Source organism: Notolepis coatsorum, assembly GCF_963971535.1.
Source record: "Notolepis coatsorum genome assembly, chromosome: 3".
Taxonomy (NCBI): Eukaryota; Metazoa; Chordata; class Actinopteri; order Aulopiformes; family Paralepididae; genus Notolepis; species Notolepis coatsorum.
The window spans coordinates 165,033,875-165,047,938 of record NC_140167.1 but is presented as its reverse complement, the minus strand read 5'-3'; the positions used below and the strand labels follow the sequence as shown (position 1 = coordinate 165,047,938).

The window sequence follows — 14,064 nt, the reverse complement described above, 5'->3', positions numbered from 1 at the left end:
GAACATTTACGGAGACTGGTGTGGAGCAGTTGTTGGTTGGAACGCAGTAACGTACTGTATATGTGTATGTCATAAATGTTATGATGAATTGAAAATGGGGGACCCTGATGTAAACAAGACTAAAGTATTGCTCTGGTCTGCATCCCCTTAACAATTGTGTGTATTGAGCTGTACTGTACTGTACCCATTCTGCAATCTGTTAATAACGTTTTCAATCAAACGTGACGAGCCAGGCCAATTTTAGCATGTTTATTTATGGAATATGCAATCTAACAGCTAACGTGAACTTTACAGTTAATTACATGGATAATAATGTAGTTAGTTCATTCCAGGCCACCATTAGGCTCTAAAATTCATAGGCAGTAGCCTATAAATGAAAATGAAATATAAATGCATAATATCATAATGATCCATTTAGATTAGATGTCAACATTAAACAATAAACACTCTTAAAATTAAGTGCAACCAGTGAGATTAAATTAAAACACTTTGTTTTATTTATAACATGATGTTGCTCCTTTTTATTTAGGCAAGAAGCATCAAATTCTGATGAAAGCACGACTAAATCCAGGTCCTGCATTAGTGGATTATTTCCAGCAGACAAGCAATGCATCAAGCAGCACAGCTACATCCACACCAACAAGCAGCAGTGTAGTGAGAGCCAGTACAGTGGAAGCAGCCAGTGGAGTAGCTTGCAGTGGAGTTGCCCCTCTACCATCCACAGGCTCATCCAAGAACCAGTCAACTAGCAACACCACAGGCACCATTAAATCATTTGTTACCTCTAATCCAACACTTCAAGCTGAAATATGCTGGGCAACAAAAGCTGTAACCAGCCACTATTCCTACCATTCATGTAATGACACGGGGGCCATGTTTCAAACAATGTTTCCTGACAGTGAGATAGCAAAACAATTTACTTGTGGGGAGAATAAAGTGGCATACCTCACCACATTTGGGATAGCTCCTCATTTCTCTTCCCTGATGAAGGCCAAAGCCAAGAAAGAATCTGGATATGTACTTCTGTTTGATGAAAGTCTAAATCTGGAAATGAAGAAATGCCAGCTTGACATGCACATGAGATTCTGGGATGATAATCGAGTAAACTCAAGGTATCTGACATCTTTTTTCATGGGCCATCACACCGCAAAACAAATACATGAGAAGGTTGAGGCAGTGTGTTCGGATATCGGCTTCCAAAACCTGATTCAGCTGTCTATGGATGGCCCAAATGTTAACTGGAAGCTATTCTCCCTGGCCCAGCAAAACATAGAAGAACAAACAGGCAAGACGATGCTAAATGTAGGAAGCTGTGGTTTGCATATACTACACAATTCCTTCAGAGGAGGGTGTGCATCCACAGACTGGGAGCTAGGAAATGCTCTGTCGAGCCTTAAATGGCTATTCAAAGATGTTCCAGCTCGTAGGGAGGACTATACAGCAGTCACTGGTTCCTCGTCCTTCCCTCTTGACTTCTGTAGTCATCGATGGCTGGAAAATGTGGAGGTGGCTGAGCGTGCACTAGAGATTTTGCCTTCTCTGAAAATGTACATTAATGCAGCCAAAACGAAAATAGTAACGGAACCATCTACTAAGTCTTTCAAGACTGCTCAGATGATTGTTCAAGATGACCTCTTCCCAGCAAAGCTCAACTTCTTTCTAATGGTGGCTAGGGAAATAACACCATTTTTGAAGTTATACCAGACCGACAAACCCATGCTGCCGTTTATGAGTGTGGATCTCACCAATATGCTGAGGAGTCTAATGGAGAAGTTCATCAAGCCCAGTGTCATGAAGGACGCAACTACCACAGTGAAGCTTCTCCAAGTTGATTATGCTGACCCAGTCAACCACATGGATGTCACCAAACTGAGTGTGGGATTTGTCACAGAGCGAGCTCTGCAGGAGCACATGAAGAAGAACTCAAATGCTGAGAGGCTGAGGCTGGAGTTCAGGCAGAACTGTAAGGTGTTTTTGCTGAAGATGGTCTCCAAGCTTTTTGAAAAGGCTCCACTCAAGTATCCTCTTGTTAGAAGCATCTCTGTCCTGGATCCTAGGGAGCTCATCAAGAGCAAAGAGAGAAGCACCCGGAAACTCACCACTTGTCTGCGGCTCCTTGTTGAAACTGGCCGCATTGAAGAGAAATCATGTGATGAGATTCTGAGGGAGTTTGGTCACTTCTATGACTACAGCTTGATGTCAGTGTCGGATCCCTTTAGGAACTTCAACCCAGAAAGTGGAAGGTTGGATGAATTCTATCATGAATGTTTATCCAACAAAGCAGAGTGGCGCCATCTATGGGGAGTAATAAAACTCCTCCTGATCCTTTCACATGGTCAAGCCACTGTCGAGAGAGGGTTTTCGGTCAACAAAGAAGTGATGGTGGAGAACCTCAAAGAGCATTCATTGATTGCCCAGCGGGTTATTCATGACCATGTGCAGAGTGTTGGAGGGCTGCTCAACATAGCCTACACAAAGGAGCTACTCCTCTCTGCAGCTGCTGCCAGGCAGAAGTATCACATGTATCTTGATGACCAAAAACGTCTAAAGCAAGATAAGCAGAAGGCACAGAAGAGGAAAGGACTAATGGAGGAGATAACCGAGATAAAGGCCAAAAAAAAGAGAATGGAGGAGGATATAAGGGTCCTCCTGAAGTCTGCTGATGCCAATGCAGAAAAAGCTGAGTCTATAGGGAAATTGAGCTTCATCTCAAAGTCCAATGGCCTTCGAAGAGCTGCAAAAGAAAAAGAAATAAGTCTAGAGACTGTGGAGAAACAGCTAACCGACAAACTCAAGGAACTGAAGGACACTCCCTAATAGGCCCTGCCCTATTTGGTCTAACTAGGCCAATTATATTTTTTGCACTATTTTGTGTTCGATGCAGTGTTTTTCTCAAGGAGATGTTTTTCTTTTGCACAATACAAAGTGTTTGATTTTGTATACATTTAAGGCTCAAGGAGCTGATTGACTGCCTAGCTCAAAGACTTATTATTTAGCACTTTTTTTGAGTAAATATTTAATTAATGTTCGCACTATTTTGTGTTGTTCGATGCAGTTTTTTCTCAAGGAGATATGTTTTGCTTTTAAAGTGTTTAATTTTTTAAGGCTCAAGGAGCTAATTCACTGCCTACCTCAAAGACTTCTTATTTTGCACATTTTGAGTAAATATTTAATTTACCACAGCCTGTTTGCACTATTTTGTGTTGTTCGATGCAGTTTTTTCTCAAGGAGATATGTTTTGCTTTTAAAGTAAAAGTGTTTGATTTTGTATACATTTTGTATACATTACATACATACATAAGGCTCCAGGAGCTGATTGACTGCCTACCTCAAAGTCTGTTCTCTTATTTTCATTAAATATTTGATTGAAATTGAAGTTTTATCTGGTGATTATTTGAGTGATTGTTTACCTACAGGAATGAACTAACTACCTTAACATTATTATCCATGTAATTTACTGTAAAGTTCACGTTAGCTGTTAGATTGCATATTCCATAAATTAACATGCTAAAATTGGCCTGGCTCGTCACGTTTGATTGATTGATTGAAAACATTATTAACAGATTGCAGAATGGGTACAATACAGTACGGCTCAATACACACAATTGTTAAGGGGATGCAGACCAGAGCAATACTTTCGTCTTGTTTACATCAGGGTCCCCCATTTTCAATTCATCATGACATTTATGACATACACGACATACAGATATACAGTAAGGTTACTGCATAACACATGGGCTCAGCCAGGTTATATATGATGCCAAGTCTACATAATTTTGGTTGTTTATAACTTTATAGCACAATAACATCTGATTTAATGTGATGGAAGAAGTGAAATAATCATTGAGTAAATATTTAATTTACCACAGCCGCATAAGATGCTGGAAAATCTTGAAAATGCACCTTGAAAATGCTTGAAAAGTGCTTGCATTTTGCCTTGGAAAAGGTGTACAAACCCTGTATTATTATTAGTAGTAGTAGCAACAGTAATAGTAGCAGTAGTAGTAATAATAGTAATAGCAGTAATAGTAGTAGTAGCAGCAGTAGTAGTAGTAATAATAGTAGTAGTGGTAGTAGCAGTAGTAGTTGTAGTAGTAATAATAATAGTAGTAATAGTAGCAGTAGTGATTGTAGTAGCTGTAGTAGTAATAGTAGTAGTAGTAGTAGTAGTAGCAGTAGTAGTAGTAGCAGTAGTAGTTGTTGTAGTAGCAGCGATAGTAATCATAGTAGAATTGCAGCAGTAGTGATAGTAGTAGTAGTAGTAGTAGTAGTAGTAGTAGTTGTACTAGCAGTAGTAGTAATAGCAGTAGTAGTAATAGTAGTAGTAATAATAGTAGTAGTAGCAGTAGTAGTAATAATAGTAGCAGTAGTAGTAATAGTAGTAGTAATAATAGTAGTAGTAGCAGTAGTAGTAATAATAGTAGCAGTAGCGATAGTAGTACTAGCAGTAGTATTACTGTAGTAGCAGCAGCAGCAGTAGTAGTAATACTAGTAGTAGTATTAGTGGCAGTAGTAGTAATAATAGTAGTAGTAATAGTAGTAGTAGTAGTAGTAGTAGTAGTAGTAGTAGTAGTAATAGTAGTAGTAGTAGTAATAGTAGTAGCAGCAGTAGTAGTAGTAGTAGTAGTAGTAGTAGTAGTAGTAGTAGTAGTAATAGTAGTAGTAGTAGTAGTAGTAGTAGTAGTAGTACTGTAGTAGCAGCAGTAGTAATAATAATAATAATAATAATAATAATAATACTAGTAGTACTGTAGTAGTAATAATAGTAGTAGTAGTACTGTAATAGTAGTAGTAGTGGTGGTGGTAGTACTAGTCGTAGTAGTAATAGTAGTCGTAGTAGTAAGTCAACTTAATTTATATAACACTATATGCAAAACAGGTTTGATCCAAAGTGCTTTACAAAATAGATAGAATAAAATAAAATGTAAACACATTCAGGAAGGGCTTCCTTTCAATTAGGCTAGATAATAGAAATCATTCACTCCTACAGCTCCCATATGGCTACTTTGCATCAGACATGATGCATCCCTCCTGGTAATGGTTTAGTTTAATTCATTGGTAATGTAAGTTGGTTTAGTTTCATTATAATGTGAGTTGGCATGCTGCATCTTGCACCTGTCTGCCCAGAGGATACCCTATTACCCTACATACTGGGCAACAGTGGCTCAGGAGGTAGAGCGGACGCCTGGGAATCGGAAGGTAGAGCAAGACACTTAGCTGCTCCCGATGAGCAGGTTGGCACCTTGCATGGTTGCCTCCGCCATCAGGGTGTGAATGTGAGGCATAAGTTGTGAGGCTTTGGATAAAAGCTGTTATATAAATGCAGTCCATTTACCATTCACATGCTGCATTACTTTAGTTTAGTTTGTTTCATTTATTTGAATAGGGACAGTGCACATTATTCATTATTATACAGTAATGAGACAGAGTACCACCACTGTAAATATGCCAGTTTTCAACTGTAGTCCCTAGGCAAGATGTTAAATGCCCGGTAAAAACAGAATAAATAGAAATTTTGGGGCGACAGTGGCTCGGGGGGTAGAGCAGTCGTCTGGTAATCCAGAGGTTCCCGGTATGATTCCCGCTCCTCCCAGGCAGTGTGTCGAAGTGTCCTTGAGCAAGACACTTAACCTCTAATTGCTCCCGATGAGCAGGTTGGCACCGTGAGTGAATGGGTAAATGTGAGGAACATAAAGCGCTTTGGATAAAAGCGCTATATAAATGCAGCCATTTACCATTTACCACTGTAAATATGCCAGTGTTAGCTGGGTAGCTAGTTTTAAACTGCAGTCCCTAAGCAAGATGTTAAATGCCAGGTAAAAACAGAATAGATAGACATTGTATACATTTTAAGAGCATAATTAAAACAGTATTTGAATATAACAGCATATCTTGGCTATTTGACTAACCGCTGATTGTCCGCTGATTGTACGTCCTCCGTTGCAGAGGTGGGGGTCGATGATGTTCTACCGGGGCATCGAGTGTCCCTGTGTCAATGTCAAACACTTCGTGGTGACGTCCAACGGGAAGAAGAGCAAGTGCACCAAATGGGACGAGCTTAAGATCCAGCTTCCCGCCTTCGACTATGCGGCGCACGCGAGTCTTGTGGTGGAGAGCTCGGAGGACGAGGACGGGGAATGAAAGACAAATGTTGGTTTTGTACATGGAGCTCCTTTCACCGGCAGCAGTCTTGGATGAGCTAAAAATCTGTCTGCAATTCCACATGCTTTTAGTGATGTTGATGGTGATCCATACTGATCAGTGTATGTCACTTTGATACCGATGCCAGCCTAAAAGATACCGCGGCAAAACCTAAAATATCAGGAAAAGTAATGGGATATAATATTCGATGACAGAATATTTGTATATATAAAATAATGCTGTTGAAACTTAAAGTGAAACATTTATTACAATCAACTATCCAGTTTTGTTTTTACAGTGTAACGTTTGGCTACTTCAAATCATGGATGAATCATGCAACTGCAAGACACCTGCGACACCTGCCTGAATACGATTGATGATTAACAATAAATTACTGTACCTAAGCTACTGTACGCATATTAAGGGATATCAAATTTGCATAAATAGCATGTTGATTAAAAAAATTCAAGAGAAAAGAGTTTGATGAATAAATCCATGGCCTGGGATCATCCTTCTTTTCTTTCTTATTTGGTTGATGAGTTGTGCATCAATAACGACCACCGTTTCTGCTATAAATATGAGTTTCAAGCTACATTTTCACAACTGATCTAAAATCAGGATATGATTTTAAATTCATCATGTATGCAAACATATAAAAACACATTTCATTCATGTTTCTACCTTGTTTAGTCAAAAAGTTATGCACTTAAATAGATTTCAGCCTGGCGCTGGCGGCCATGTTGGATTTATCAATTTTGAGGCCTTATTTGACATTTTTGAGCTTGGTATACAGCAGATTTGGATTCAGCACCCCTTAACACATTAACTGCCACGTAGTTTGCCCGTCTCATACCACTCTGCTACCACTCTAAGCCTATGGAGATGTTTACCTTATTTGCAGGGCTATAACTTTTTAAATTGTATTCCTAAATTGACATTACTATGGCCCATTCAACATCGATTATCTATCGTTCAGGATGTAGGAACGTTATACTTTTTCATTCATAGATTCTTCCAAAAATACCTTCTAGAATATAAGTATGTTTTTATCGTTTTCTGCATTAATTCATAGAACGTGAGTTATAGGCATAAACGCATATAGATTATCAACTGCCGTTTATTCCCGATACACGCTATATTAAAAAATTCAACTGTATATGATCCTATACGTTATGATTCATCATGCGTGGATGAAAGGGGGGGGGGGTCGTTTATAATTCTGTGATCGTCAGTAAATGCTTTATATAGTATGGGTGATATATTGATCAGATCGGTTTGCAGTGAAAAGAATAAACAATCAAGCTGAAAGTAACGTTACTGTCCTCTTACCGTTCGCCGATGAGACTGTAGGAAAAAGATCCCACTTATTTGACGTCGATCTACTAGATCCATTTCCGGTTTGTATGGCGCAATAAACGCCCAAATCATATCGATTATTGAGTTATGGCAGCGATCCATATGCACGCCAGTGTTTGTCTGCAATGATATGTCTGCAACGATATGTGACTGCCGGACGGATTTCCCAGATGCACCGATGGCCACTTCCGGTTGTAACTCGCCCGATCATCCACCAGGCGGCGGTATTGAGGCGTTGCACTATTGTGCAGGGTCCCACTGTATCACCAGAGGCTGGGTGGCGGAATTATGAATGCCATGGCGAAAAAATGAAATATGATCTCAATATCGCTGTACAGCGTGGTTTGGCAGAATTCGCATGGCCGGCAAACACGCTGTACAACGGGATTGGCGGTGGATGTGTTAATGGCTGGGTATCGCAATACTTTTCTAGTATCTGTATCGTTCAACCCTTATCCTGATGATAGTGGCCTAGGGAGCCACTTGTCATGTATTCCATACACAAGTGCCTGATTTCATGGTAAATAATCATTCAATGACATATTATAGACATGCAAAACGTAATTTTCTATAAAACCTGCACAAGATTGGCCTTTGTATCTTCCAGAGGGGATCTTCTGACAAACATAAACAAAGAGTTGTGCCGATCTACTGAGCTGTACTGTGCCCTGTGTGTGAAAAAATGCAAACGCTACTGAATACCCCGTCTCCCTGTTAATAGAAATGGTGAAATATATGTAAAGTATCCTCCGTTGTATGAATGAAGCCAGATGAAAATAAAGGTGATGTGTCCTGACTGTCCTCGTCTCTGTCCTCCTCTCATGTGTCTCCTGTCTGTCCTCCTCTCATGTGTCCTGTCTGTCCTCATGTGTCTCCTGTCTGTCCTCTCACATGTATCCTGTCCTCTGATGTGTCTCCTGACTCCTCTCACGTGTCTCCTGACTGTCCTCTCATGTGTCTCCTGACTGTCCTCTCATGTGTCTCCTGTCTGTCCTCTTCATGTGTCTCCTGACTGTCCTCTCATGTGTCTCCTGTCTGTCCTCTTCATGTGTCTCCTGTCTGTCCTCTCATGTGTCTCCTGACTCCTCATTGTGTCTCATGTCTCCTGTCTGCCCTCCTCACATGTCTCCTGTCTGTCTTCTCACATGTCTCCTGACTGTCCTCCTCTCACATGTCTCCTGACTGTCCTCCTCTCACATGTCTCCTGTCTGTCCTCTCACCTGTCTCCTGTGTCCTCTCACATGTCTCCTGACTGTCCTCTCACATGTCTCCTGTCTGTCCTCTCATGTGTCTCCTGACTGTCCTCTCACGTGTCTCCTGTATGTCCTCCTCTCATGTGTCTCCTGACTGTCCTCTCACATGTCTCATGTCTGTCCTCTTCTCATGTGTCTCCTGGCTGTCCTCTCACCTGTCTCCTGTGTCCTCTCACATGTCTCATGTCTGTCCTCCTCTCATGTGTCTCCTGTCTGTCCTCTCACATGTTTCCTGTCTGTCCTCCTCTCATGTGTCTCCTGGCTGTCCTCTCACATGTCTCATGTCTGTCCTCTCACATGTCTCCTATCTGTCCTCCTCTCATGTGTCTCCTGTCTGTCCTCTTACATGTATCCTGTCCTATCATGTGTCTCATGTCTGTCCTCTCACATGTCTCATGTCTGTCCTCACGTCTCCTGACTCCTCACATGTCTCCTGTCTGTCCTCCTCTCACATGTCTTGTGTCTGTCCTCTCACATGTCTCCTGTCTGTCCTCCTCTCACATGTCTCCTGACTGTCCTCACACATGTCTCGTGTCTGTCCTCATGTGTCTCCTGACTGTCCTCACGTGTCTCCTATCATGTGTCTCCTGTCTGTCCTCTCACGTGTCTCATGTCTGTCCTCTCACATGTCTCCTGACTGTCCTCTCACATGTCTCCTGTATGTCCTCCTCTCACATGTCGCCTGTCTGTCCTCTCACATGTCTCCTGACTGTCCTCTCACATGTCTCATGTCTGTCCTCTCACATGTCTCCTGTCTGTCCTCTCACATGTCTCCTGTCTGTTCTCCTCTCACATGTCTCCTGTCTGTCCTCTCACATGTCTCCTGTCTGTCCTCTCACATGTCTCCTGACTGTCCTCACATGTCTCATGTCTGTCCTCCTCTCACATGTATCCTGTCTGTCCTCTCACATGTCTCCTGTCTGTCCTCTCACATGTCTCCTGACTGTCCTCCTCTCACATGTCTCCTGTCTGTCCTCCTCATGTGTCTCCTGACTGTCCTCTCACATGTCTCCTGTCTGTCCTCCTCTCACATGTCTCCTGACTGTCCTCTCACATGCCTCGTGTCTGTCCTCATGTGTCTCCTGACTGTCCTCACATGTCTCCTGACTGTCCTCACGTGTCTCCTATCATGTGTCTCCTGTCTGTCCTCTCACGTGTCTCCTGTCTGTCCTCTCACATGTCTCCTGACTGTCCTCTCACATGTCTCCTGTCTGTCCTCACATGTCTCATGTCTGTCCTCTCACATGTCGCCTGTCTGTCCTCCCACATGTCGCCTGTATGTCCTCTCACATGTCTCCTGACTGTCCTCGCATGTCTCCTGTCTGTCCTCTCACATGTATCCTGACTGTCCTCTCACGTGTCTCCTGTCTGTCCTCTCACATGTATCATGTCTGTCCTCTCACATGTCTCCTGTCTGTCCTCTCACATGTCTCCTGACTGTCCTCACATGTCTCCTGTCTGTCCTCTCACATGTCTCCTGTCTGTCCTCTCACATGTCTCCTGACTGTCCTCACATGTATCCTGACTGTCCTCCTCTCACATGTCTCCTGTCTGTCCTCTCACATGTATCCTGTCTGTCCTCTCACATGTCTCCTGACTGTCCTCTCACATGTATCCTGTCTGTCCTCTCACATGTCTCATGTCTGTCCTCCTCTCACATGTCTCATGACTGTCCTCTCACATGTCTCCTGTCTGTCCTGCCCTCACATGTCTCATGACTGTCCTCTCACATGTCTCCTGTCTGTCCTCCTCTCACATGTCTCATGTCTGTCCTCACATGTCTCCTGTCTGTCCTCTCACATGTCTCCTGTCTGTCCTCTCACATGTATCCTGTCTGTCCTCTCACATGTCTCCTGTCTGTCCTCTCACATGTATCCTGTCTGTCCTCTCACATGTCTCCTGTCTGTCCTCTCACATGTCTCCTGACTGTCCTCTCACATGTCTCCTGTCTGTCCTCCTCTCACATGTCTCCTGTCTGTCCTCTCACATGTCTCCTGTCTGTCCTCCTCTCACATGTCTCCTGACTGTCCTCCTCTCACATGTCTCCTGTCTGTCCTCCTCTCACATGTTTGTCTGTCCTCTCACATGTCTCCTGGCTGTCCTCTCATGTGTCTCCTGTCTGTCCTCTCACATGTCTCCTGTCTGTCCTCCTCTCATGTGTATCCTGACTGTCCTCTCACATGTCTCCTGTCTGTCCTCCTCTCACATGTCTCCTGACTGTCCTCTCACATGTCTTGTGTCTGTCCTCATGTGTCTCCTGACTGTCCTCACATGTCTCCTGACTGTCCTCACGTGTCTCCTATCATGTGTCTCCTGTCTGTCCTCTCACGTGTATCCTGTCTGTCCTCTCACATGTCTCCTGACTGTCCTCTCACGTGTCTCCTGTCTGTCCTCACATGTCTCATGTCTGTCCTCTCACATGTCGCCTGTCTGTCCTCTCACATGTCTCCTGACTGTCCTCACATGTCTCCTGTCTGTCCTCTCACATGTATCCTGACTGTCCTCTCACGTGTCTCCTGTCTGTCCTCTCACATGTATCATGTCTGTCCTCTCACATGTATCCTGTCTGTCCTCTCACATGTCTCCTGTCTGTCCTCTCACATGTCTCCTGACTGTCCTCACATGTCTCCTGTCTGTCCTCACATGTATCCTGTCTGTCCTCTCACATGTCTCCTGACTGTCCTCACATGTATCCTGACTGTCCTCCTCTCACATGTCTCCTGTCTGTCCTCTCACATGTATCCTGTCTGTCCTCTCACATGTCTCCTGACTGTCCTCTCACATGTCTCCTGTCTGTCCTCTCACATGTCTCATGTCTGTCCTCTCACATGTCTCATGTCTGTCCTCCTCTCACATGTCTCCTGACTGTCCTCTCACATGTCTCCTGTCTGTCCTGCTCTCACATGTCTCCTGACTGTCCTCTCACATGTCTCCTGTCTGTCCTCCTCTCACATGTCTCATGTCTGTCCTCTCACATGTCTCCTGTCTGTCCTCTCACATGTCTCCTGTCTGTCCTCCTCTCACATGTCTCCTGTCTGTCCTCCTCTCACATGTATCCTGTCTGTCCTCTCACATGTCTCCTGTCTGTCCTCCTCTCACATGTCTCCTGTCTGTCCTCCTCTCACATGTCTCCTGTCTGTCCTCCTCTCACATGTATCCTGTCTGTCCTCTCACATGTCTCCTGTCTGTCCTCCTCTCACATGTCTCCTGACTGTCCTCTCACATGTCTCCTGTCTGTCCTCCTCTCACATGTCTCATGTCTGTCCTCTCACATGTCTCCTGTCTGTCCTCCTCTCACATGTCTCCTGACTGTCCTCCTCTCACATGTCTCCTGTCTGTCCTCCTCTCACATGTTTGTCTGTCCTCTCACATGTCTCATGGCTGTCCTCTCATGTGTCTCCTGTCTGTCCTCACGTCTCCTGACTCCTCACATGTCTCCTGTCTGTCCTCCTCTCACATGTCTTGTGTCTGTCCTCTCACATGTCTCCTGTCTGTCCTCCTCTCACATGTCTCCTGACTGTCCTCTCACATGTCTCGTGTCTGTCCTCATGTGTCTCCTGACTGTCCTCACGTGTCTCCTATCATGTGTCTCCTGTCTGTCCTCTCACGTGTCTCATGTCTGTCCTCTCACATGTCTCCTGACTGTCCTCTCACATGTCTCCTGTATGTCCTCCTCTCACATGTCGCCTGTCTGTCCTCTCACATGTCTCCTGACTGTCCTCTCACATGTCTCATGTCTGTCCTCTCACATGTCTCCTGTCTGTCCTCTCACATGTCTCCTGTCTGTTCTCCTCTCACATGTCTCCTGTCTGTCCTCTCACATGTCTCCTGTCTGTCCTCTCACATGTCTCCTGACTGTCCTCACATGTCTCATGTCTGTCCTCCTCTCACATGTATCCTGTCTGTCCTCTCACATGTCTCCTGTCTGTCCTCTCACATGTCTCCTGACTGTCCTCCTCTCACATGTCTCCTGACTGTCCTCTCACATGTCTCCTGTCTGTCCTCCTCTCACATGTCTCCTGACTGTCCTCTCACATGCCTCGTGTCTGTCCTCATGTGTCTCCTGACTGTCCTCACATGTCTCCTGACTGTCCTCACGTGTCTCCTATCATGTGTCTCCTGTCTGTCCTCTCACGTGTCTCCTGTCTGTCCTCTCACATGTCTCCTGACTGTCCTCTCACATGTCTCCTGTCTGTCCTCACATGTCTCATGTCTGTCCTCTCACATGTCGCCTGTCTGTCCTCCCACATGTCGCCTGTATGTCCTCTCACATGTCTCCTGACTGTCCTCGCATGTCTCCTGTCTGTCCTCTCACATGTATCCTGACTGTCCTCTCACGTGTCTCCTGTCTGTCCTCTCACATGTATCATGTCTGTCCTCTCACATGTCTCCTGTCTGTCCTCTCACATGTCTCCTGACTGTCCTCACATGTCTCATGTCTGTCCTCTCACATGTCTCCTGACTGTCCTCACATGTATCCTGACTGTCCTCCTCTCACATGTCTCCTGTATGTCCTCTCACATGTATCCTGTCTGTCCTCTCACATGTCTCCTGACTGTCCTCTCACATGTATCCTGTCTGTCCTCTCACATGTCTCATGTCTGTCCTCTCACATGTCTCATGTCTGTCCTCCTCTCACATGTCTCCTGACTGTCCTCTCACATGTCTCCTGTCTGTCCTGCTCTCACATGTCTCCTGACTGTCCTCTCACATGTCTCCTGTCTGTCCTCTCACATGTCTCATGTCTGTCCTCTCACATGTCTCCTGTCTGTCCTCTCACATGTCTCCTGTCTGTCCTCTCACATGTATCCTGTCTGTCCTCCTCTCACATGTCTCCTGTCTGTCCTCCTCTCACATGTATCCTGTCTGTCCTCTCACATGTCTCCTGTCTGTCCTCCTCTCACATGTCTCCTGACTGTCCTCTCACATGTCTCCTGTCTGTCCTCCTCTCACATGTCTCCTGTCTGTCCTCTCACATGTCTCCTGTCTGTCCTCCTCTCACATGTCTCCTGACTGTCCTCCTCTCACATGTCTCATGTCTGTCCTCCTCTCACATGTTTGTCTGTCCTCTCACATGTCTCCTGGCTGTCCTCTCATGTGTCTCCTGTCTGTCCTCTCACATGTCTCCTGTCTGTCCTCTCACATGTCTCCTGACTGTCCTCACATGTATCCTGACTGTCCTCCTCTCACATGTCTCCTGTCTGTCCTCTCACATGTATCCTGTCTGTCCTCTCACATGTCTCCTGACTGTCCTCTCACATGTATCCTGTCTGTCCTCTCACATGTCTCATGTCTGTCCTCTCACATGTCTCAT

General features: G+C 44.6%; 1 protein-coding gene across 1 annotated transcript in view; it reads left to right on the top strand.

The window, feature by feature from the left end:
• ifih1 (interferon induced with helicase C domain 1) overlaps positions 1 to 7,295 on the top strand; it is a 128,473-nt gene extending 121,178 nt beyond the window's left edge. The window contains exon 16 of the mRNA XM_084309410.1: positions 5,947 to 7,295. Within this exon, the coding sequence (XP_084165536.1) occupies positions 5,947 to 6,141 (195 nt within the window). The 3' untranslated portion in view covers positions 6,142 to 7,295. The remainder of the gene's footprint in view (positions 1 to 5,946) is intronic.
• The last annotated feature ends 6,769 nt before the right edge of the window (positions 7,296 to 14,064 follow it).